This window comes from Ranitomeya variabilis, chromosome 1 (assembly GCF_051348905.1).
Source record: "Ranitomeya variabilis isolate aRanVar5 chromosome 1, aRanVar5.hap1, whole genome shotgun sequence".
Taxonomy (NCBI): domain Eukaryota; kingdom Metazoa; phylum Chordata; class Amphibia; order Anura; family Dendrobatidae; genus Ranitomeya; species Ranitomeya variabilis.
In genome coordinates, this window is record NC_135232.1 from 660,224,664 (window position 1) to 660,246,567 (window position 21,904).

The following is a 21,904-nucleotide window of genomic DNA, read 5'->3' on the forward strand; positions in this document are numbered from 1 at the left end:
CGTCTCCAGAAGAGGGCGGGGCTTAGGGCAGAGCGAGTTTTCCGCTCCGTCCAAAGCGCCGGCCATCCTGAACGTGGACACGCACCCTTAGGATCTTCTTGTGTTTTTAGTGGGTTGATTTGTGGTCTGTTTATTTTATACTTATTATTGGTAATTTTTTAAATATATTTATTTGTGTTAATAATTTTTTATATATTATATTACTTTATTTTTAATACAGATTTTTATATGGAAAAAAATACATTGAAGAAAAAAAAACTGATATAAACAATAGATCATTTTCTCATGAGGCCTTCAGCGTAACCTCATTATAATGTGAATTTTGCAGGTGATTCATGTTCCGTCCTGAAGGTTTAGAGCTGGAGTGGCCTCTGCTGGTAACACCTAGTACTGCATAACAGATGGAAGCAATTTATTGGTTTCGCCAGTAGGTGTCAGTAGCGCTCAGTGTAACGGCATCACAGAGAGATCAGGAGACGTAATATCAGAATCTGGGGAGATAGGGAGAAAGTACAAATACAGGAGGAATATATATATATATATATATATATATATATATATATATATATATATATATATATATATATATATATATATATACATTTACATTTTCATGTTTTGCATAGTTCATTATTGTTACCTTCAAAGCATCAACCGAATAATAATTATTGCAGATGTGACTGAGGGTTAATAATGATCTGTTGAAAAAAGAAAAAACAGCTCCGACTCTAGGGGCATTGTAGCACGGAAGCCAAGGGATCAAATGTAGAAAACATTCAGCGTCTTAAAATGTCGATGTTTATTAGAAAACGAAGTACAAAGTTCAATGCATAGACAGTCTTGAATGTTTGCATTGAATTTTCTAATAAACATCACAATTTTAAGAAATTGGATCTTTTTCTACATTAATAATGATTTCCCGATGTAAAATGAATATTTTCTGTGTGTATAAAAAGTGGATGTCACGCTGTATTGTCCAGTCCTGCCCTGCATTGTAGACTAGTCTACAACGTGGTGCTATCACAGGCGCGGCTACACACGTCGGTCGGCATGGGGTCTCTTGGGCCGTCCCGGGCCGGCCTCCTCCCACTTTAGGACACTGGTTCGCTCTAGTTCCCCCAGTGTCACAAATACCGAACCTAGTGCAGCGCCCCGAACGGATTGGCACAGAGCAGTCTAGAACCCCTAGACTCAAAGCGATCCAACACTCAGCCTCCCTTGGTGGCCGGGATTACAGGCGCACGCCACTGCGCTCGGCGACGTCACATGCTGCTATTACTGTCTAGAGGCTGCAAGGAGCCGTGACGTCATCGGGAGCCACAGCGCCATCTAGTGTCTGCAGGATGAAACTGCCATAAAGTCAGTAACATAAGTGTAGAGCTGCATGTGTTAGTTTATACCTGTTAGCATGTATACACCGTCACTGAGTGTGAGATTGGTGGGGGCAGACACCCATTCATGTGAATTTCAGCTGATCGGTGGCTGTGACCCCAACTCATCTCATATATCGATGACGTAACCTGTGATCTCGTCCCTGGAAGCCCCCTTAACCGATACAGATAACTCTCCCACCCCATCCCGCCCAGCACCATGACCGACAGTTGTCAGGATCCGCTGCTACCAGGCCACATAGAGCCCACATTATGGCTTCTGCACAGATTGCTACTCAGCTCTCCCAACTTCCTGAGTGGCATCTGTAACAGATCTCTACCCACTTAGTGACAGTAATGGTGGGCATATTAGTCGTCACCCAGCTTTCTGAGAAACAAATGTGAAAATCCATATAGTTTAATGTGTTCAGGCGGTGAGTTTCTTCTATGGCAGCGCTCGGGTCTTATCTCCAGAGAAGACAGTGCTCTGCTCTATGGAGCAGGTTCGGTTCCGGCCCTGCGTGACAGGAAGGGGTTAAACAAGAACGCCGGTCTGTATAAGAGGATCACTAGGGTGCGTGCTGACGTCACCCCGGAAGAGGAAGTGTATGAAGTGGTGGAACGCAGGCGGCGTGCAGGTACTGCTCCTCCGTGTATAGCGCTGGTTATGGCTGCTGCTGCGGCGGCTCTCTGCGGACGGCTGTGTGTGGGGTTTATCTTTGTGGCCGCCATTACCGGAGACCATTGGATTGTGAGGGATTTCTTTCAGTGTTTAGTGCTGCTTAATCCCCCCTGCTGTGTGTTTGCTCCTTGCATACAAACCATCGGTATGAAATCCAGCTCTGTGACCTGGCCTCCTTATGTAGGCCTGAAAGCTGCCTATGGTCTGCCAAATACAAAGCTACTTCTACTACTACTACTAGCGAGTGCTGGTCTCCTGGGTTGTAATGGTGGAGATGGAGTGATGAGCACATCCAGACTTCCTATCTAGCCCTTTATAATGCTTCAGGTATCGGTGGGAATAAGTAACATGATGGTTTTAGGAGCAATGTTAATGGATTCCAGGTTGCTGTACAGTTCTGTAATAGTGTGGATATAAACTACCTTCTCAGATCCAGATACCCTGTCTTTGACAAACCAAACAAACCCCTTGTCAAGTGTACAGGTTTTGTCCAGTGCTATGGATCCTGCTTAGGAGGGTGGTTGGGAATAGCACAAGGAAGCCATTCATTTACTAGTGTCTCACGGAGTCATGGTTTTTGCACAAGACCTTAGATATATGCATCAAAATCTCTTTTTACCACTCTGTGGGGTTATAAAGAGTCGGCTTATAAATAAGTCTTGTATGAGAGGATTTAACCCCAACTGAAACACGGGGGGGGGGGGGAGAATCCTAGTCAAAAATACATCATGTTAAATGTGCTATCATATGCTGAAGCTCTTTACAGATAATTACAGTCCCCATTGGAGATCCTGGAGGAAACACACTCAAGCACGGGGAGAACATACAAACTCCTTGCAGATGTTGTCCTTGGTGGGATTTGAAACCTGTGCTGCAGAGCTAACCACTGTCACCATGCTGTGATTTTTCAAATATCACAGTTCACCGACTGTGAACATACCTTAAGCCTCAACTTCCTTTCTCTCACCTGTTATTCCTATATGAAGTTTGAAGCACAGGAGAGCAGTAGCTGAGACGAAGGGCAGGTGCAGATGACTATGCTCTCATCTCAGAGAATTGGGTGACACTGATCAGACTGTGATTAGAGTGTGATCTGATTCTTTTGGAGGGCAGCAGGACACCTGCTAGAGTCTGTATATTCTCCTTGTGCTTGTGTGGGTTTTCTCCCACACTCAAAGGACACACTGATAAGGAATGTAAAGAGCTGTGTAGTTAATGGAGCTAAATAAATTATATAAATGAGAAAAACCCTTTCATTCTATGGTTTCCACGGGCCCATTGATTTGCATGGATGAATATGATCCAAATACCGGATCAAATGTTTTGTTTTTTTTCCTTTACACCGCCCCCCATCCCCCGGTTGGACTGGATTTAGATACAACTTTTCAAAAATTGTGATTGGTCTGTACTTAAAAGCAAAATGAGACACTGTTTTCATAATTCTGTCTTGACTCTTTACCAGGTCTTGCAGCAGAATGCCCAGACATGCAGGTATAACCCTTGGTGTCGCCTCTCTGGTGGGTACTACAGTTGGATGTCTTGTTCTGTGGAAGCTTATCAATCGCCGGAGGCAGCAGCTGTGTACTAATGTTGACCACAAAGACTTGTGTACTGCGTTGGCCGCAGAGATCCATGGATCGGATCAGAAAGTGCATCAATCTTTAGAAAGAGAACGATCTGTGTTTTCTGTGGAAAAACTTCTGCAGGCTCCAATAAAAATAGTCTCTAAGGCTGAAGAATGGGAGGCGGTGTGGCCTTCATTACAGCGAGACCTTGACGAATACCCAGTACTTGGGGTGGACTGCGAGTGGGTATGTTTTCAGATGTTTGGGCTCTCCTAGCCATTGCTGCTACCGTACATCTAAAAGTTTTGAAACTTTCGAGTATAAAATATTTATCTTCAATTCCCCAGCACGTGAACTTTGACTTGCTTACAAGTTCATTTCTAATAGTGCCTGCTTTGCCCACTTTATATTAGTCATGCAGTTTTCCCCCACCCCTCTGTAGTAATCTGGCTGCATTTACTGGGCACATGTTATCTAGACAAATTAGGCCAACTTCGTAGTCGGCGTTGTCATCAGCGATGTCCCTTTTCTTGGCATGTCAGTATGCAGTTGGAAAGGTGCATGCGTAGACAAGGCACATTATTCCAGAAAACTGGAAAAACTGATTTGTGGCCAGATCACAACTGAGGGGATACGTGACTGCTGTAAAGTGAGCAGAGAAGGCATGTCTGCAAATGTAAGTTAAGTTAATTGATGTGATGAATGCTGCCCATTTCAAGATGTTACTTTATCCTTTACTATACCTCCTTTTAAAGGTAATCTGTCAGTTTGACAAACCCTCCTAAGCCGTGTGTGTTCTGTTCTTCCCTCCCCAACACTGCCTATGAGATCAGCTGAAGGTATTGGTTGTAATGGTGCCATCAGCTGTGCCTGGAGAACAAAAGTGCTGCTGGAGATGAGCCTAAGCTAATTTCTGCTTTACTATGCAGTGAGAGTAGACTGTCAGTCATTACATGTCTCACCCTGGTAACATCGCTTTCATATAAAATGAGCTCTGGAGGCAGATTTTCTGGCGATCTGTGTTCAGTCCATGGATCCCGAACAACTCATCTAAATACTAGGAAGATGTCCTTTTATTCATCTTCTATGACAATATAGACACCTTAACTCTTTCGACCATAGGTATTTTCATTTTTGCATATTCCTCTTCTGCTCCCCTTCCCAGAGCCATAACAATTTTGTATTTTAAATCTTGGTTAGTATGGTCATTTCAGGGCTTTTTTTTTTTTTTTTTTTACCTTTTGCATGCTTCAATAGCCTCTATGGGAGACTAGAAGCTGCACTACTTCAATTGCCTCTACACACAGGTGATGATCACATCGCCTGTGTAGCAGAAATGCTCACTTGCTATGAGCGCCACCCGGTTCTCATAGCAATCCAGCTATGACAAACCATCGGTGACCCACGATCATGTGACGGGGTCACCCATGGGCAGGATTAGTGATGTGCTTCTGGTAAGCACGTTAAATGACGCTGTCAGAAATTGACAGCAGCATTTAACTAGTTATCAGCCGCAAGTGGAACACTATTCCACCTGAGGCTGTTGCAGGCACATGTCAGCTGACATGAGCCCGGAAAGGTGCAGACTCGGCGCCAGAGCCCACAACAAACAGGGGGAGTCCAACATCGGCATACTGTTACACCCGATGTCGGGTTGATCCTACTGACACTCCCTTTTAAAGGATTATTCCAATCTTCATAAATGAGTACTGCAAGTGCTTGTAAATGCAAGCAATTTTCTGCTTATTAAAACTTTCAGCCGTTATTGAGAGATTGAATGCCGTTCATGCCCAGAAATACTACCTACTTGCAGATATAGGCTTAATTTGATGGTAAAATGCATAAAAGCGAACCTGTCTGCAGGATTTTGACTGTCAGGTTGGCAGTGTTATACTGATTAAAATGATACCTGGCGTGAAGAAATCAGTCTTGTGGTTTTTGTGTTAGAAGTTTTCGTGCTCCTGGGCGGGACTGTAGGCAGTCTGATCTTCCTACTCTAAACCAGAGAAACCAAGAAGAGTCCTGCCCACAGGCTGCCCCAAAGCACAGTCTGTCTCTATGATGAGGAACATGTTTGTGCTTCAAGGCGGCCTGTGGGCAGGTCTCTCCATGGTTTCTCTTGCTTAGAGCAGGAAGATCACTCTGCCTACAGTCCTGCCCAGAAGCACAGGCATCTCATTAGCTGAAAACTTCTAACGCTGATTACACAAGAACCACAAGAAGGATTTCTTCACCCCAGTAGTGGCTACAGGGATAAAATTAACCAGTATCCTCCCTGCAGCTGTTCTTTCCCAGTCATATCTGGGTACAGGGAGTTATGGTGAGCGTGGCTGTACTCCCTGCACACTACTAGGCAGCCTGTATGTGGAGGGCAGGCTCTCAGTGCTGGCAGTGATTGCAGCGCACTCAGTCTCACAGTATAGAGACTGGAAGGGAGTTTATTTTCTCTGCAGGTAGTGAAATTGGTCATGCCCTAAAAACACCCTTAACATTGTTTATGGCTTGGTGCCTTGGAGACCGACCTCCCCTGCTAGGCAGCAGAACACGTGCACTATTTACGATCCCTATTGCTTCAGGAGAGTGATAGCAGTAGTGGTCTGTCTAAAAAGCTACAATTGTAAAAGAAGTTGGTGAGATATTAATGGCAGTGAATTGCGATAGTGCTTGTTAAAGCGTTCTGACAATATCCATCTATGAAGATGAAACTAAACTTATTTTTAAAGGGGGTTATCCAACTTGGCGATGACTCTTCTGCAGGATTGTATAGCAAAAGTCTTAAATGATTCTAGTCTGAAAATTCACATGTAAACTGTGGCAGCTCTCAGGGCAGTGTGAACTTCAGCTGGACCTCAAATTCTGGTATTCTTGGTGCCTCTTCTGATTACTAGGCCCCTACGTGTGTGTGTGGTTGTGTTTGTTTGTTTTTGTTTTTTGTTAAAGACCTAAATGTGGACACTGCCTCTAGAGATGATTTGCTCAGCTGTAGTAACTGGCTTTGTATGGAAACTCTGTACTACATGAATACGTGGTATGCTTCTTAAGGTACCTTCACACTAAGCGACGCTGCAGCGATACAGACAACGATGCTGATCGCTGCAGCGTCGCTGTTTGGTCACTGGAGAGCTGTCACACAGACCGCTCTCCAGCGACCAACGATGCCGAGGTCCCTGGGTAACCAGGGTAAACATTGGGTTGCTAAGCGCAGGGCCGCGCTTAGTAACCCGATGTTTACCCTGGTTACCAGTGTAAAATGTAAAAAAACAAACAGTACATACTCGCCTTCGCGTCCCCCGGCGTCCGCTTCCTGCACTGACTGAGTGCCGGCCCTAACAGCAGAGCGGTGACCTCACCGCTGTGCTGTGCTTTCACTTTAGGGCCGGCGCGCAGTCAGTGCAGGAAGCGGACGCCGGGGGACGCGAAGGTGAGTATGTACTGTTTGTTTTTTTACTTTTTACACTGGTAACCAGGGTAAACATCGGGTTACTAAGCGTGGCCCTGCGCTTAGTAACCCGATATTTACCCTGGTTGCCATTGTAAAACATCGCTGGTATCGTTGCTTTTGCTGTCAAACACAACGATACACGGCGATCTGACGACCAAATAAAGTTCTGAACTTTAATCAACGACCAGCGATATCTCAGCAGGATCCTGATCGCTGCTGCGTGTCAAACACAACGATATCGCTATCCAGGACGCTGCAACGTCACGGATCGCTAGCGATATCGTTTAGTGTGACGGTACCTTTAGAATGAATCTCAAATAGTAACTTATGCTAACGGCCCATTGTGACCCTTCATCTTATCTATTTATTTTTCAGGTGTCTGTAGATGGGAGAGCAAACCCGATTTCCCTGCTACAGATGGCCTCCCACAGTGGCTTCTGTGTACTGGTCCGTCTGCCTCGCTTGGTCAGCACTAGCTGCAACATTCCCAACACCTTAGTGGCTCTTCTGGCGTCCAGTAATGTTCTGAAAGTCGGTGTAGGTTGTTGGGAAGATGCCTCCAAATTGATGAATGAGTATGGGCTCTCTGTGAAGGGCATTGTTGACATACGCTATCTTGCAATGAGACATAGGTAGGTGTCTTTTACAGATTTGTATTCACTATTGATCCAAGCAATTGTGTAAATTGGGATTAGCCAGTTACATAACTGGTTATCAATTTAAATGTGGCAAGTATCTTTTGTTCAGACACAAACTACCAGATTTTTCAGATTGAGACACACTGGACCATAAGACACACTTGGGTTTTAGAGGAGGAAACTACAGGAGAAAAAAAAATGAAATCAAAATGTGGTCAGTTCTGTACTAATATCCCCAATCCTGGTAGGCATGGTCTCCCTCATCCCCATCCTGGCATACATGGCCCCTTTCAGAAAAAAACATTAAAAAACCCACAAACCATTCTGCTTGCCTTCCCTACGCTCCCTCGCAGCGTCCTGTTCTGATGGCAACAGCTGATTTATGCTTCTAAGCATCACATGGCAGTGATGTCATACCCTGCCTACAAGCCAAGGACAGCTGCTGGAATACTTGCTGCTCCCCACGCCTGGAGTGTGTATGGAGAGCAGTGAATATTCACTGAGCTTCAATAGTGGGCACAGTGTTGGCTGCAGCTTCCTGGCATATGTGTGCCAGCTACCAAAGGGGATTAATATAATGAGTATTCATTTCTCTTCAGCAGCAGGTACAGGAGTTGCACCCCCCCCCCCCTCCATTTTCCTCCACTGTTTGTAGGAAGAGTGCCTCTTAGTCTGCAAAATACAGTATATAATGTAACACTGAAAGATCTTAAAGGGGTTTCCAGACTTGCTATGAGTATGTAGTCTGACTGCAGACTTCTGAAGCCTTACAGTTGCCACAGCCTGTCAGGATTTTCTGGTGATAAGCAAGCATTTTCAGACTTTATGGCCACATTCCTACTAGATGGTCTAGTTGGTATGAGCCTGTATGTACCGTATTCTTCGGACTATGAGACACACCGGACCATAAAGCACACCCCAAATTTGGGGTGAAAATTGCAGATTTATTTTATTTTTTATAAGATGGGGTCAGTCTTAGTGTCCGAATTTACAGTATCTTACCTGAGGGCTGGCGGTGGCAGAGCAGGGTCACAGGAGGCATGGTGTCGGCAGAGGTGGGGTGATGCGGTGTGGCGTGCACCTGAGCAGGGTCCCTTCCTGCTTAGGTGGGTGACGCCACGGCCTGGTGTCCATGGGGGGGTTCCAGCAGTGGTGTGGCGGCGGCAGAGGTGCGGTATGGCGTTCGCTGGGTCCCTTCCACCGGTGAGGTGATGCAGCTGCCCGGAATGCAATGTGAGCAGCAGAGCCGGGCTGAATATCGGTGGCGGTGGCCATCTTCCCGAGGCTGCGCGTGCGCAGATGGAGTGCTCTGATTCAGGAAAATGGCCGTGCGTGTGCAGATGGAGATTGCGGCGGCCATTTTCCTGAAGCCGAGATCTAAATCTGCAAACTCAGCTTCAGGAAAATGGCCGCCACGATCTCCATCTGCACACGCACGGCCTCCCGCGGCCATTTTCCTGAAGCCCCGTGAAGCAGAGCACTCCATCTGCGCACGCGTGGCCTCGGGAAGATGGCCGCCGCCACCACCGATAAACCGGTGATCAACCCGGCTCTGCTGCTCACATTGCATTCCGGGCCGCTGCGTCACCTGACCGGTGGAAGGGACCCTGTGCACGCCATACCGCACCTCTGCCGCCGCCACCACACCACTGCCGGTAAGCATGCATTGCGACTATTAGACGCACCCCCCAATTTTCCCCTTTTTTTGGGGGGGAAAAAGTGCGTCTTGTAGTCCGAAAAATACGGTAAATCATACTTGTAGTCAAATGACTGCCCTTTGTCGCCGGAATCCGAGAATGCTGAGAGCTTGTGGGTACAGTCACATAGTAACTGGACACTCAAACCAAGCCTGATCCATGCCTCTTAAAAGGACTCACTCTGTGAGAATAGGTTTTTAAGTAACAGGTGTCACTGGCAATCTTTCTACACTGTGACAAAACGAAGTTCTGTTTGTTTTACCCCTTAAAAATATAAATATATATATAATTATTTTATATTTTACCTTTTTCTTTTCAGGAGGGACATTTTTCAAAACAGCCTGAGTCTTAAATCGCTGTCTGAAACTATCCTGTGCTATCCTCTGGCCAAATCTTTTCAGCTTCGTTGCAGTAACTGGGACGCCGAGGAATTCACACAGGACCAGGTATGTGTTTATATACCCCTTGCATAATACATCTATCAATTATTTTATTTATTTTTTTTGTCATCTTGCCTTTGATGTGACTGTCACCAGAATTGCCATCTAATCTTAGAGCAGCATAATGTAGAGGCAGAGACTGATTCATGTCCCTTACTGGGCTGCATAGGGTAATTTTGATTTCCTGCTGGTAAAACTGATGTTTGTCACTAGAGGACTAGTAAACTTGCTGCTGTATAGTTCTCCATATTCATGAGCTCGGTATAACCCCACCACAGATTAGCAGTCTTTTGCCTTTGCACAGTGGCATTCAGAGCACTGCTAGATCTGCAGCAAATAGACCAGTGATTTTTTTACCCTTCGCCATGACAGCACCCACTGGAGAGATAGGGATCCGCCCCAAGGAACAGGAAACCTACAGAGACATAAAAGGGGGCGGTCCCCCTCTCCTCCTCAGTTTAGGTTTCCTGTTCCCAGGGGACAGGATCTCTGAAGACTACAGAAGATCTTACCTGGGCTAGGAGCATCCGCCTGTGCGGTTTCTGCGGGAACGGCAGGGGATGCAGTCCAGATGCAGCGTCGGGGGAGATTCCGTTAGACGGCTCCCCCCTCGTCTGGCCGGCATGTGGGATGGCTGAGTCCGGGAGAGACGCCGATTCCACAGGAGCAACGCTGCAGAGGTGCGGCCTTGAAGAGGCTCCAGACGCGGACCACCAGGTAAAGGGTCCGGGATCTGCAGCACAGCTGCAGCGGCAGCCGGTACACCGCTCCATAGCGCAGGCCGGGATAATGGCGGCCGCACATGCGTGGAGCGGTGTAAGAATCCCCAGAATGACCCGGAGGTAGAGGAGCACTTCCGGGTCACTCACACAGCGGTGGGGGGAAGCGCGGTTTCGCGCATGCGCAGTGCACCGCTGTGGGAGAAAAGAAAAGAAAAAAAAAAAAAAGTTTACTGACCGGATCCTGGCCTATAAAAAGGGGGAAGTTGCAAACGCACAGGCGATGCAACATGTCGTCCCCAGGCAAGACTGTGGACCCAGCAGGTGAGCCAGCCAGCAGAAGGTCCTCAGATGCCAGCCACAGGAGTGAGACCAAGGATTCAAGATCCAGAAAGTCGCAGCCTCCTATTTCGGTACCGTACAGCTTCACTGGGTGAGTGTGATTTCCCCTCTGCCTATAAAGCTGACACCCTTTTCCACAAATGTCTTCTTCTCCCAGGCCAAAAAGAGACAGAAATCTAAGCACAAGCAATGTGCGTTATGTGACGAGCCTCTCCCAGATTCCCACCCCAAAAAACTCTGCAATCAGTGTATGGCGGAAACAATGCAGAGTCCATCTATGTCGGTCACAGATATATGGGCCATAATTAGAGAGGAATTATAGGCCATCTCACAAGCCAGTACCCCCCCTAAAAAATCCGGGAAAGAAAAGGCTATATCCAGCTCTGAGTCCGAGGAGGAAGGCGTTATCCACTCAGATTCCTCGCAGGCGTCATCCTCTTCCTCAACACATTCCGACATTGAGGGTCGAGCTTGTTTTCCCCTTGATGGGGTGGACAACCTAGTAAAGTCCATCAGGAATACTATAGGTTGTGAGGATACAAAAGACGACCAAACTGCACAAGACATCATGTTTGCAGGGTTGGCGGAGAGGAAGAGAAGAGCATTCCCAGTAATTCCTGCGGTTAAGGCACTGATAAAGAGGGAGTGGGAGAAACAGGACCAGAGAGGTTTTCTCCCGTCAGCCTCCAAAAGGAAGTACCCCTTTAATGATGAGGAGTTAATTTCATGGACTAAAATCCCTAAGGTGGACGCTGCAGTCGCCTCCACCTCAAAACAGTCAGCTCTACCAGTCGAGGATGCGGGCCTACTTTCCGATCCTCTAGATCGGAAGGCAGAATCGTCACTGAAACGATTATGGGAGGCTTCCACGGGCATATTTAAACCATCAATTGCCAGCACGTGCACTGCTAGATCCATGCTTGTTTGGATTGATCAGCTGGATCAACAGATCGAACAGGGGGTCTCCAGACAAAAATTGCGGGATGCGATACCACTAATTAGAGGTGCAGCAGCATTCATGGCCGATGCTTCAGCTGACTCTCTTCGCCTTGCAGCAAGATCAGCCGGTCTAATTAATAATGCCAGACGTGCGTTATGGATGAAGAGCTGGAAGGGGGATACGCAGTCAAAGGCTAAGATCTGCGCTATTCCGTGTGAGGGTGAGTTTTTGTTTGGGAAAGCATTAGACGAGATCCTCAAAAAAGCAAAAGAGAGGAAAAAAGCCTTCCCTGACCCCTCAATTCCTTTCTATAGGAAGACCTTTAGGAAGAGGCCGTTCGGGAAAAGAACACAAAATGAAAGATCGTCACGATGGGCCACAAGAGAGGGAAAACAGGGTGGCACTATGTTCAAAGGCCCCCCCTTCCGTAGAGATAACAAATTTTGAAACACCAGACACCCCAGTAGGGGGCAGGTTAATAATATTTAGCACCCAGGAACTTGACGTGATTTTTCGCCATTGGGGAAAGAAAAATTTTAAGGAAGGAATGAAAATAGAATTCCTCCAAATTCCCCATGATTCCTTTATTTTAACAGCCCTTTCCTCACCTGTGCAACAGAAGGCCCTTGAACTGGAAATTAGAAGTCTTATAGTTAAAAATGTTTTAGTTACGGTGCCAAAGGGACAAGAGGGTAAAGGGTTCTACTCTCCGTTATTTTTAATCCCTAAACCCGATGGTTCATTTCGAACAATTATAAATCTTAAAAAACTCAATACGTTTATTAAAAATTATACGTTTAAAATGGAGTCTATTAGATCGGCCATTAAGCTCCTTTTTCCAAATTGTAGAATGGGCGGCATTGATTTAAAAGATGCCTACTACCATCTCCCTATCCATAGTAGGTATCAAAAATACTTAAGAGTGGCAGTAACTCTTGAGGGGGAGATTCATCATTTCCAGTATACAGCCATGCCCTTCGGTCTCTCCACGGCACCCAGGATCTTCACGAAGGTAATGTTAGAAGTAATGGCCTACCTTCGCCAGAGAGACACATTAATCATTCCCTACTTAGATGATTTTTTAGTTGTAGGAAATTCATCCCTTCAGTGTGCGGAACGATTAGCTGACACTGTCTCGTCCTTAGAAAGCCTGGGCTGGATCGTCAACTATAAAAAATCCAGACTCATCCCACTTTCTCTTCAGACATTTTTGGGATTTAATCTAGATTCCATAAAGCAAAAATGTCTACTTCCCCAAGAAAAAATATCTCTTATAGAGGGTAAAGTTGTGGCGGCCATTCACAAACCTCAAATGTCCCTGAGAGCAGGAATGTCCTTGCTAGGATCCCTCTCCTCCTGTACTCCAGCCGTTCAGTGGGCACAACTTCATACCCGAACATTACAACATCAGATACTTCGGGAACAGAGAAAATTTCTGGGGCACCTTGAATCGAAAATAACTTTATCCGAGAAAGTCTTATCCTCCTTAGAATGGTGGCTAAATAAAGACAACCTAGCGGGGGGTGTCCCTTGGGTAATATCACCATCCCACACGATAACTACGGACGCTAGTCCCCACGGGTGGGGCGCACACATGGGAGATAGATTCTGCCAGGGAACCTGGGATAAGAATGAGGATTTATATTCATCAAACCTGAAAGAATTGAATGCGGTAAACTATGCACTGCGTCAATTTCTCCCACAGCTACGAGGAAACCACGTCAGAATCTGTTCAGACAACAGTACGACAGTGGCGTATTTAAACAAACAAGGCGGCACAAGATCAGACGCTCTAATGTCTTCCGCAAACAGTACCTTAATCCTGGCCGAAAAGCATCTGTTGTCCCTCTCGGCAGTCCACATCAAAGGAGAGGACAATCAACAAGCGGACTTTCTAAGTCGACACACTCTTCATCAAGGAGAATGGTGTCTCAATCCTCACATTTTCCACAAGATAACATTGTTATGGGGCAAACCCCAAATAGACCTGTTCGCTACAAAACAAAACAAACAAGTCCACAAATTCGCATCTCGGTCCCGTGCAGATCACCCGGACATTCTAGATGCTCTTCAAACACCATGGCAATTCAAGCTGGCGTATGCTTTCCCTCCGATAATTCTGCTTCCACAAGTAATACGGAAAATCAGGGAAGAGCAGGCCAGGATAATACTGATAGCGCCATTCTGGCCCAAGAGACCATGGTTCTCGTGCCTGCGGTCAATGTCGGTGACGGATCCTTGGGTCCTTCCCTCAATTCCAAACCTTCTCTCTCAGGGACCTTTCTTCCACCCTCAGGTGGACAGCCTCCACCTGACGGCCTGGAATTTGAAAGGCAGATATTAAATTCCAAGGGGTTTTCAAAAGGCCTAATTGATACACTCCTGCTTAGCAGGAAACCATCTACGACAAAAATTTACACCAAAGTATGGAAGAAATTTCTACAGTTCCATACTAGTTCAAACCCCTCTGAAGTCCCAATAAAATCTATATTAGAATTTCTACAGAAAGGGAAAGAGTTAGGTCTGTCAGTTAACACATTAAAGGTCCAGGTGTCTGCTCTGGGTGCCCTCTATGGCCATAATATTGCTGGTAATAAATGGGTATCCCGCTTCATCACGGCCTGTGAACGAGTTACTCCTGTCCACATACCTAGGGTAGCTCCTTGGGATCTAAATCTAGTCTTAGACTCTCTAACAGAATCTCCGTTTGAGCCTATAGACACAGCATCTTTAAAACACTTGTCGTTAAAAACAGCCTTCTTAGTAGCCTTAACATCGGCTAGAAGAGTCAGCGACATTCAGGCCTTGTCGATAGATCAACCTTACCTTCTCACATTTCATGACAGACTAATCTTAAAACCGGACCCCCTATACCTTCCTAAGGTAGCAGGGAAGTTCCACAGGTCACAGGAGATACATCTTCCTACCTTCTTTAAAGACCCCTCTACTCCTGAAGAACAAAAATTCCATACTCTAGACGTCAGGAGAGTAGTTTTGCAATATATTGAGAAAACTAGTAGTTGGAGGCAGAGTAGGGCTCTGTTCATATCCTTCCAGGGCAAAAAGAAAGGATATGGAGTCACAAGAGCAACATTATCCAGGTGGATAAGAGACGCTATCCGGTTGGCCTATTCCATGAAAAATGAAGAACCTCCGGAGGGCATCAAAGCACATTCCACCAGAGCCATGGCTTCTTCCTGGGCCGAAAAAGGGAACGTGCCAATCGAAGATATATGTAAGGCTGCAACTTGGTTGGCTCCTTCCACTTTCTATAATCACTACAGGCTCGACCTGTCTTCCGACTCTGACCTACACTTTGGCAGGACTATCCTCAGCACGGTGGTCCCCCCCTAGGTGTTGGTCTCTGGAAATCTCTCCAGTGGGTGCTGTCATGGCGAAGGGTAAATAGCCGGATTACTTACGGTAATGCTCTTTTAATGAGTCCATGACAGCACCCAGTCACATCCCTCCCTAATAAAAGCCAATGTAATTACTTCTATGAAGTTTATATTCTGATGATACATTGTGATGATTGACTAACACTGGCGGTCCTCCGGGTACTCTGAAATTAAACTGAGGAGGAGAGGGGGACCGCCCCCTTTTATGTCTCTGTAGGTTTCCTGTTCCTTGGGGCGGATCCCTATCTCTCCAGTGGGTGCTGTCATGGACTCATTAAAAGAGCATTACCGTAAGTAATCCGGCTAATTTTTTTTATGAAAATGACAGCAAGCAGCTCAATGACATTGCTGTTATCGGGGTCTGTACCTCTTACATTATGTTGCTCTAATGGGGTAGCAAAAACCTGGTGACAGATTCCCTTTAAGCTTTTCAACAGTGTGGGTGAGAAACTTTAAGCATCTTAAAACTGCAGCCGAGTTGGTCAACTAGGATCCTCTAACATTTTTTTTTTTTGTTTTGTTTTTCAGGTGTTTTATGCTGCCAGAGATGCCCAGGTTTCTGTAGCACTTTTCCTACAGCTACTTGGCTTCTTCTCCTCTGATGATTCGACCCCATGGGATTTCATTCTGAGCAAATGCCAAGGGCTGATTGATGTTCCGTTTAAAGGAAAAGGTGTAAATGGAGATATAAACATCATTCCCAGACAGAAGAAGGAAGGTCTTCTAGAACAGTCCAGCACAAATTCTCAGGGCGATCCCTGCAAAAATAAGAAGAAACCTCTGGGAGTGGGATATTCTGTGAGGTATTTCAGTTTGACTATCACAGAAGAATTTGATGGTTGATAAGTCCTATACTAACCCTTGTATAAGTTTATGTACATAAAGAAAATCTTGCTTGTCCAGATTTGGTGACCCCTCTCCAATGACAATGTCCATTCCTAGATGCAGACAAGCTCAGTACACCTCTGTTCCTTACTCTGTAACAAGGGGTACTGCTACTGCCATATGACTACTTGTGCATGCACTATTTTGCTGTATGAGAGGCCTCAACACAGAGTAAGGGCTCATTTCCACTTGCTAGAGAAAAAACGGTCCGTAATCTGGACCGAAAAAAAACGGATGTAATGTATGCGATTGTTATGCGAGTGCAAAATTATTATATATATATATATAATGAATAAATAAAATTCGCGCTGGTAAACCCCCAAAAAATCCCAAGAGCACTAGAAATACAAACTAGATCAGTGTGGTTGCTTCACACAATGTATGATCTAGTGTGGAATAATATTCAGGACACAAGGTCCATAATAGACTCAATCTGTACAGAGGGCTATAGGGAAGTACTCCGCTGCCCTTGGCACTGGTAACGCATTCAGTGAACTAAAAACAAATCATGATTAATACCTTTGGGAGTTGAAACAGATGATCTGTTGCCTCTGTCGATTTTCCGGGAGGGCAAGATGATGCGGTGAGAAATCTTCAGAGGGTGGTAGTCCTAGAGGGCTGTTCCGGCCGGTAACAGCAACTCCGAGTGTGGAAGTCCAGCAGAGGGCGGAGATGCACCGTCTATGGCCGGCGGCGCTACAACGTGTGAGCGGCGCATACAGGACCTGCGTGACGTGTGAACCAGGTGACCGCCCCACGTGACCGCTGGGTTAGGTACGGATCGCGGTAAGGACCAAAACAAACCAACGCGTTTCGAAAACAACTGGTTTTTCTATTCGCCACGACAGCACCCACTGAGAGAGGGGATCCGCCCCTAGGAACAGGAAACCTACAGAGAGATAAAAGGGGCGGCCCCCCCTCGCTCCTCAGTTGGATTCCTGTTCCTAGAAGGAAGCCCACAGAGAAGATCTCTGTAGACACTGTACAGCGGTGTCTGAGAAGAGGAAAACTCGCCTGGATGCCGCCTGTACGTCTCTGCTGAGCGGCAGGGGCTCCAGAGCGAGTAAAAGCAGAGTCGGGGATTCCTGATGGTTCCCTCCTCGTCTGCACCGGCCGAATAGTGGGGCCTGAAAAGTTCCAACGATCTCCCTGCTGGGACATCGTTGTTGAAGAACGACCATGGCAGTGTAAAGTTACCTGGTCGATCCCGGTCTGGAACGGTGTGGCGCTGAACAGCTGTGGCTCCCCCCGGTCCCTCAGGTACGATGCGTGGGGTTGCAGTGCCGGAAAAATGCGGCAGACGCCGGCGCATGCGCAGTGCGTCCGGAATCCCGGATGTAGTATGGCCGACCCCCTGAGGTCCATTTCCGGGGGAACCGCCATGTTGGATTCCTCCTGGCGGTGTTCGCAGGTCTCCTGATGCAGGTAATTAAAAAAAAAAAAAAAAAAGGGGGATTGCAGCTGCGGGGGCTGGGATTGATAGTCTGCACTATAAAAGTCCGTTAGGAAGGGAAAACAGTGTGCATTATGTCGTCCCACGAGGAAGTCAGTGAGCACCCTGTAGAAGAGCCACTAATGCAAAGTGGTAATGCTGCAAAAAGGAATAGTGGACACTCCAGGAAGAGTGATTCCACTGATAAATCGGGAAGGAAATCATCCCGTTCCACACCCCAGACCGGACGATCCACCCAACAATCGGTATAGTATGCTTCAGAATGTTTGGGTATACAGCTCCTTCAGAGCTTATATTGGTCTCCTCTGCTTATGTCCCTCTAGGCAAAAAGCAAGGACAAGACCAAGCACAAGCAGTGTGCTATATGTATTGAGCCCCTGCCTGACCCTTATTCTAAAAGGTTGTGTCAGGCATGCATAGATAACACCCTGCGGCAGGAGGAGTCCGTTAAAATGGACGAAATACGGCTTATGATTCGGGAGGAACTCCAATCGTTGAGTGGTGGTCCCTCAGGCAGTGTTGAAAAGAGGAGTAGGAGAAAATCCTCACCTAATGCTGACACGTCGGCGGTAAGTGGGGAGATTGATTCAGACGTCTCCCACTTGTCTGGTTCTTCAGATGAGGAGGAACATGTCTGTTTCCCGACTGAGGGAGTAAATAGTCTAGTCAAATCAGTGAGGAAAACGATGGGGGTGTCGGAGGTTAAAGAACCCCAAACGGCCCAGGAGGTTATGTTCGCAGGTCTATCTCAGCGAAAGGGCCACGTATTCCCAGTAGACCAGACTATAAAAGACCTCATTAAAAAAGAATGGAGCAAGGGGCAGAAGGGGTTTACACCAGTATCCTGTAAAAGACGTTACCCCTTTGAGGACGAAGATTTAAATACCTGGACTAAAGTTCAAAAGGTTGATGCGGCTGTCGCATCCACTTCCCGCCGTTCTTCCCTACCAGTGGAAGATGCAGGCTCCTTATCTGATCCCATGGATAGGAAATCGGATGCACTTTTGAAAAAATCGTGGGAGGCCTGTGTCACTGCGTTTAGGCCGGCAATCTCGACCACATGTACCAGTAGATCTATGCTGGTTTGGTTAGAGCAGCTGGACCAGAATATCAAGAGTGGTATATCTAGGGAGAAATTGCGAGCATCCATCCCCTTAATTAGGAGCGCTGCGGCATTTATATCCGATGCCTCCGTGGATTCTCTCCGCCTGGCGGCCAGGACAGCTAGCCTCGCAAATACTGCCCGCCGAGCCTTATGGTTAAAGAACTGGAAGGGGGATGCCCAGTCCAGATCCAAGTTGTGTGCCATACCCTGTCAGGGTGAGTACCTCTTTGGAACTATTCTGGATGAGATACTCACTAAGGCGGGTGAACGTAAAAAAGGTTTTCCTAATCCCTTTGTTCCTGCTTACAGAAGGGCATTTAGGAGGCCAACATTTGGCAGAAAGGGAAGCTTTAAAGAGCAATGGAGGAACAAAGACTTCAGGCAGAAAGGCAATTTGTTTAACAAACGTCCCTTCAAACCAGCCGAAAAATTCCGGGAACCCTATTCCACCAGTGGGCGGTAGACTACTGGGATTTATCAATCAGTGGAGAGAAATAACTGTCAACCCATGGGCCATAAAATTAATATCCTCAGGCCTCACCCTAGACTTCATCCGAAAACCTCCGGATTACTTTCTGCTCACCACCCTAAAATCCAAACTACAACAAGAAGCATTGGAAGTAGAAGTTAAGTCCCTTCTTGCAAAACGGGTCTTAATAGAGGTTCCGTCATCTCAAACGGGGCAGGGGTTCTACTCCCCCTTGTTTCTGATTACAAAACCTGACGGATCCTATAGAACTATATTTAATTTGAGAAAACTAAACATGTTCATAAAACCCACAACATTTAAAATGGAATCCATTCGATCAGCCATTAAAAATTTGTTCCCTAACTGTTACATGGTAGTACTTGATCTCAAAGATGCTTATTACCATCTTCCTATACACCAGTCACACCAGCAGTTTCTTCGGGTAGCAGTGGTTATAGACGGTCAAGTTCGTCATTTTCAATATAGAGCAATGCCCTTTGGTCTATCTATGGCTCCTAGGGTCTTTACTAAGTTACTTTTGGAAGTAATGTCCTTTCTACGATTAAAAGACACGTTAGTCATCCCATATCTGGATGACCTACTAATTGTGGGGAAAAATCTCTTACAGTGTGAGCAAAGGTTGGAGGAGGTAGTATCCTCTTTGCATAAGCTTGGATGGATTGTTAACTGGGAAAAATCCAGACTCCAACCCGTCACTTGTCAGAGATTTTTAGGTCTCCTTCTGGATTCAGTAGACCAAAAATGTTGGTTGCCTGATGATAAAAAGTTTTCGATCATTAGCAAAGTGGATTTAGCTATCAAAAAGCGTAATATGTCACTGAGAAATGCCATGTCATTGTTGGGTTCACTATCATCATGTATCCCTGCGGTTAAATGGGCTCAATTCCATACTAGGCATCTCCGAAAATTGGTATTACAGGAGGACACTAAAAATAGGGTACATTTAGATCGAACAATTTTCTTAACGGCAGAGGTAGTACACTCCCTTACATGGTGGTTAGATTGGGGTAATCTGTCAGAGGGGGTACCATGGGTCATTACCCCTTCTACCGTAGTAACCACAGATGCTAGTCCGGAGGGCTGGGGAGCACATTTTGGTGATCAGGTGGTTCAGGGCCTTTGGTCCAGGTCAGAATTGGCTAATTCCTCTAATGTAAAAGAATTAAGAGCCATATATTATTCCCTACTCCACTTTCTTCCCCAGCTACGAGGCTCTCACACAAGGGTCCTCTCAGACAACACCTCGGCAGTAGCCTATTTAAATCATCAAGGAGGTACACGGTCAGAAAATCTTATGGAAATCTCATCGGACATCATGACGTTAGCCGAAAGTCATCTGTTGTCCTTATCAGCGGTACACATCAGAGGTATAGACAACATTCGTGCCGATTTCCTCAGTCGCCATACCCTTCATCAAGGGGAGTGGATGCTCAGCAGAGATATTTTCCGGCTGATAACAGACCGATGGGGCGTGCCACAAATAGACCTATTCGCAACAAGGTCCAACCGTCAGGTCAAAACATTTGCTTCCCTTTGCAGACTGGACAACCCCGACATATTCGATGCCCTTCAGGTGCCATGGACATACGACCTGGCCTATGCATTCCCTCCATGGAATCTATTACCTATAGTAATAAGAAAAATAAGGGAGGAGGGGGCAAGAGTTCTGTTGGTAGCCCCATTCTGGCCCAAAAGGCCATGGTTCTCCTGGCTCAGGGCGATGTCAACTACAGACCCTTGGATCCTGCCTCAGACCAAGGACCTGTTGTCTCAGGGACCGTTTTTCCATCCTCGGGTAAAAGGCATGAATCTGACTGTATGGAATTTGAGAGGCACTTACTAACTCTAAGGGGTTTTACCAGTGGGCTTATAGATACTCTTATGAAGAGTAGAAAGCCTTCCACTACCCAAATCTATGTCAGGGTTTGGAAAAAATTCCTTCAATTTCATACTGCACAACTTTCCGCTGAAGTACCTATATTTCCAATATTGGAGTTCTTACAAAAAGGACTTGAATTGGGACTGTCTGTAAATACTCTAAGAGTCCAGGTTTCAGCTCTAGGAGCCCTCTTTAGTTATGATGTGGCGGGAGATAGATGGGTTTCTCGTTTTATATCAGCATGTGAACGATCAAAACCTATTCATATACCACAGGTGCCTCAGTGGGATCTATCTCTGGTCCTAGATGCCTTGACACAAAGCCCGTTTGAGCCTCTACATGCGGCCTCATTAAAGAACATCTCGCTAAAAACAATACTGTTAGTAGCGTTAGTATCCGCTAGAAGAGTGAGTGATCTCCATGCCTTGTCAATTGACCCTCCTTATCTATCCGTGACATCTGATAGAATAATTTTAAAAACGGACCCTTGTTATCTCCCTAAGGTAGCCACTAGTTTTCATAGATCCCAGGAGATCTTGTTACCTACCTTCTATAAAGACCACTCGACTCCAGAAGAAGCCAGGCTTCATACCCTAGATGTTAAGAGAACTATTCTAGCCTACTTAGAGAGGACTAGGGACTGGAGGAAGAGTAGGGCTCTCTTTGTCTCTTTCCAGGGAAAAACCAAAGGTTCCAGAGTTACAAAGAACACGCTATCACACTGGATTAGAGATGCCATAGTCCTGGCGTATAAAGCTGGAGGAAGAGATCCTCCAATGCATGTGGGAGCACACTCCACAAGAGCAGTGTCGACCTCCTGGGCAGAGAGGGCGAATGTGCCGATAGACCTTATATGTAA

The 21,904-nt window shown here is 46.2% G+C and overlaps 2 protein-coding genes across 2 annotated transcripts in view; one reads left to right on the forward strand and one right to left on the reverse strand.

Annotated features, from left to right (window-relative positions):
• LOC143798308 (exonuclease 3'-5' domain-containing protein 2-like) overlaps positions 1-21,904 on the reverse strand; it is a 92,025-nt gene that overhangs the window by 29,207 nt on the left and 40,914 nt on the right. The gene's annotated exons all lie outside the window — the stretch shown is intronic.
• LOC143775235 (exonuclease 3'-5' domain-containing protein 2-like) lies at positions 1,574-16,974 on the forward strand. Its single transcript, XM_077263123.1, has 5 exons — positions 1,574-2,008; positions 3,515-3,863; positions 7,435-7,691; positions 9,714-9,840; positions 15,762-16,974. The coding sequence occupies exons 2-5, from the start codon at positions 3,528-3,530 to the stop codon at positions 16,074-16,076; spliced, it is 1,035 nt and encodes a 344-aa protein (XP_077119238.1). The 5' UTR covers positions 1,574-2,008; positions 3,515-3,527; the 3' UTR covers positions 16,077-16,974.

Bases quoted from the DNA above. Each gene is read 5' to 3' on its own strand.
- LOC143775235 (XM_077263123.1), top strand. From the start codon at position 3,528: ATGCCCAGACATGCAGGTATAACCCTTGGTGTCGCCTCTCTGGTGGGT. The intron at 3,864-7,434 runs GTATGTTTTCAG...TTTATTTTTCAG, and splicing joins TTGGGGTGGACTGCGAGTGG to GTGTCTGTAGATGGGAGAGC. The intron at 7,692-9,713 runs GTAGGTGTCTTT...TTTTCTTTTCAG, and splicing joins TATCTTGCAATGAGACATAG to GAGGGACATTTTTCAAAACA.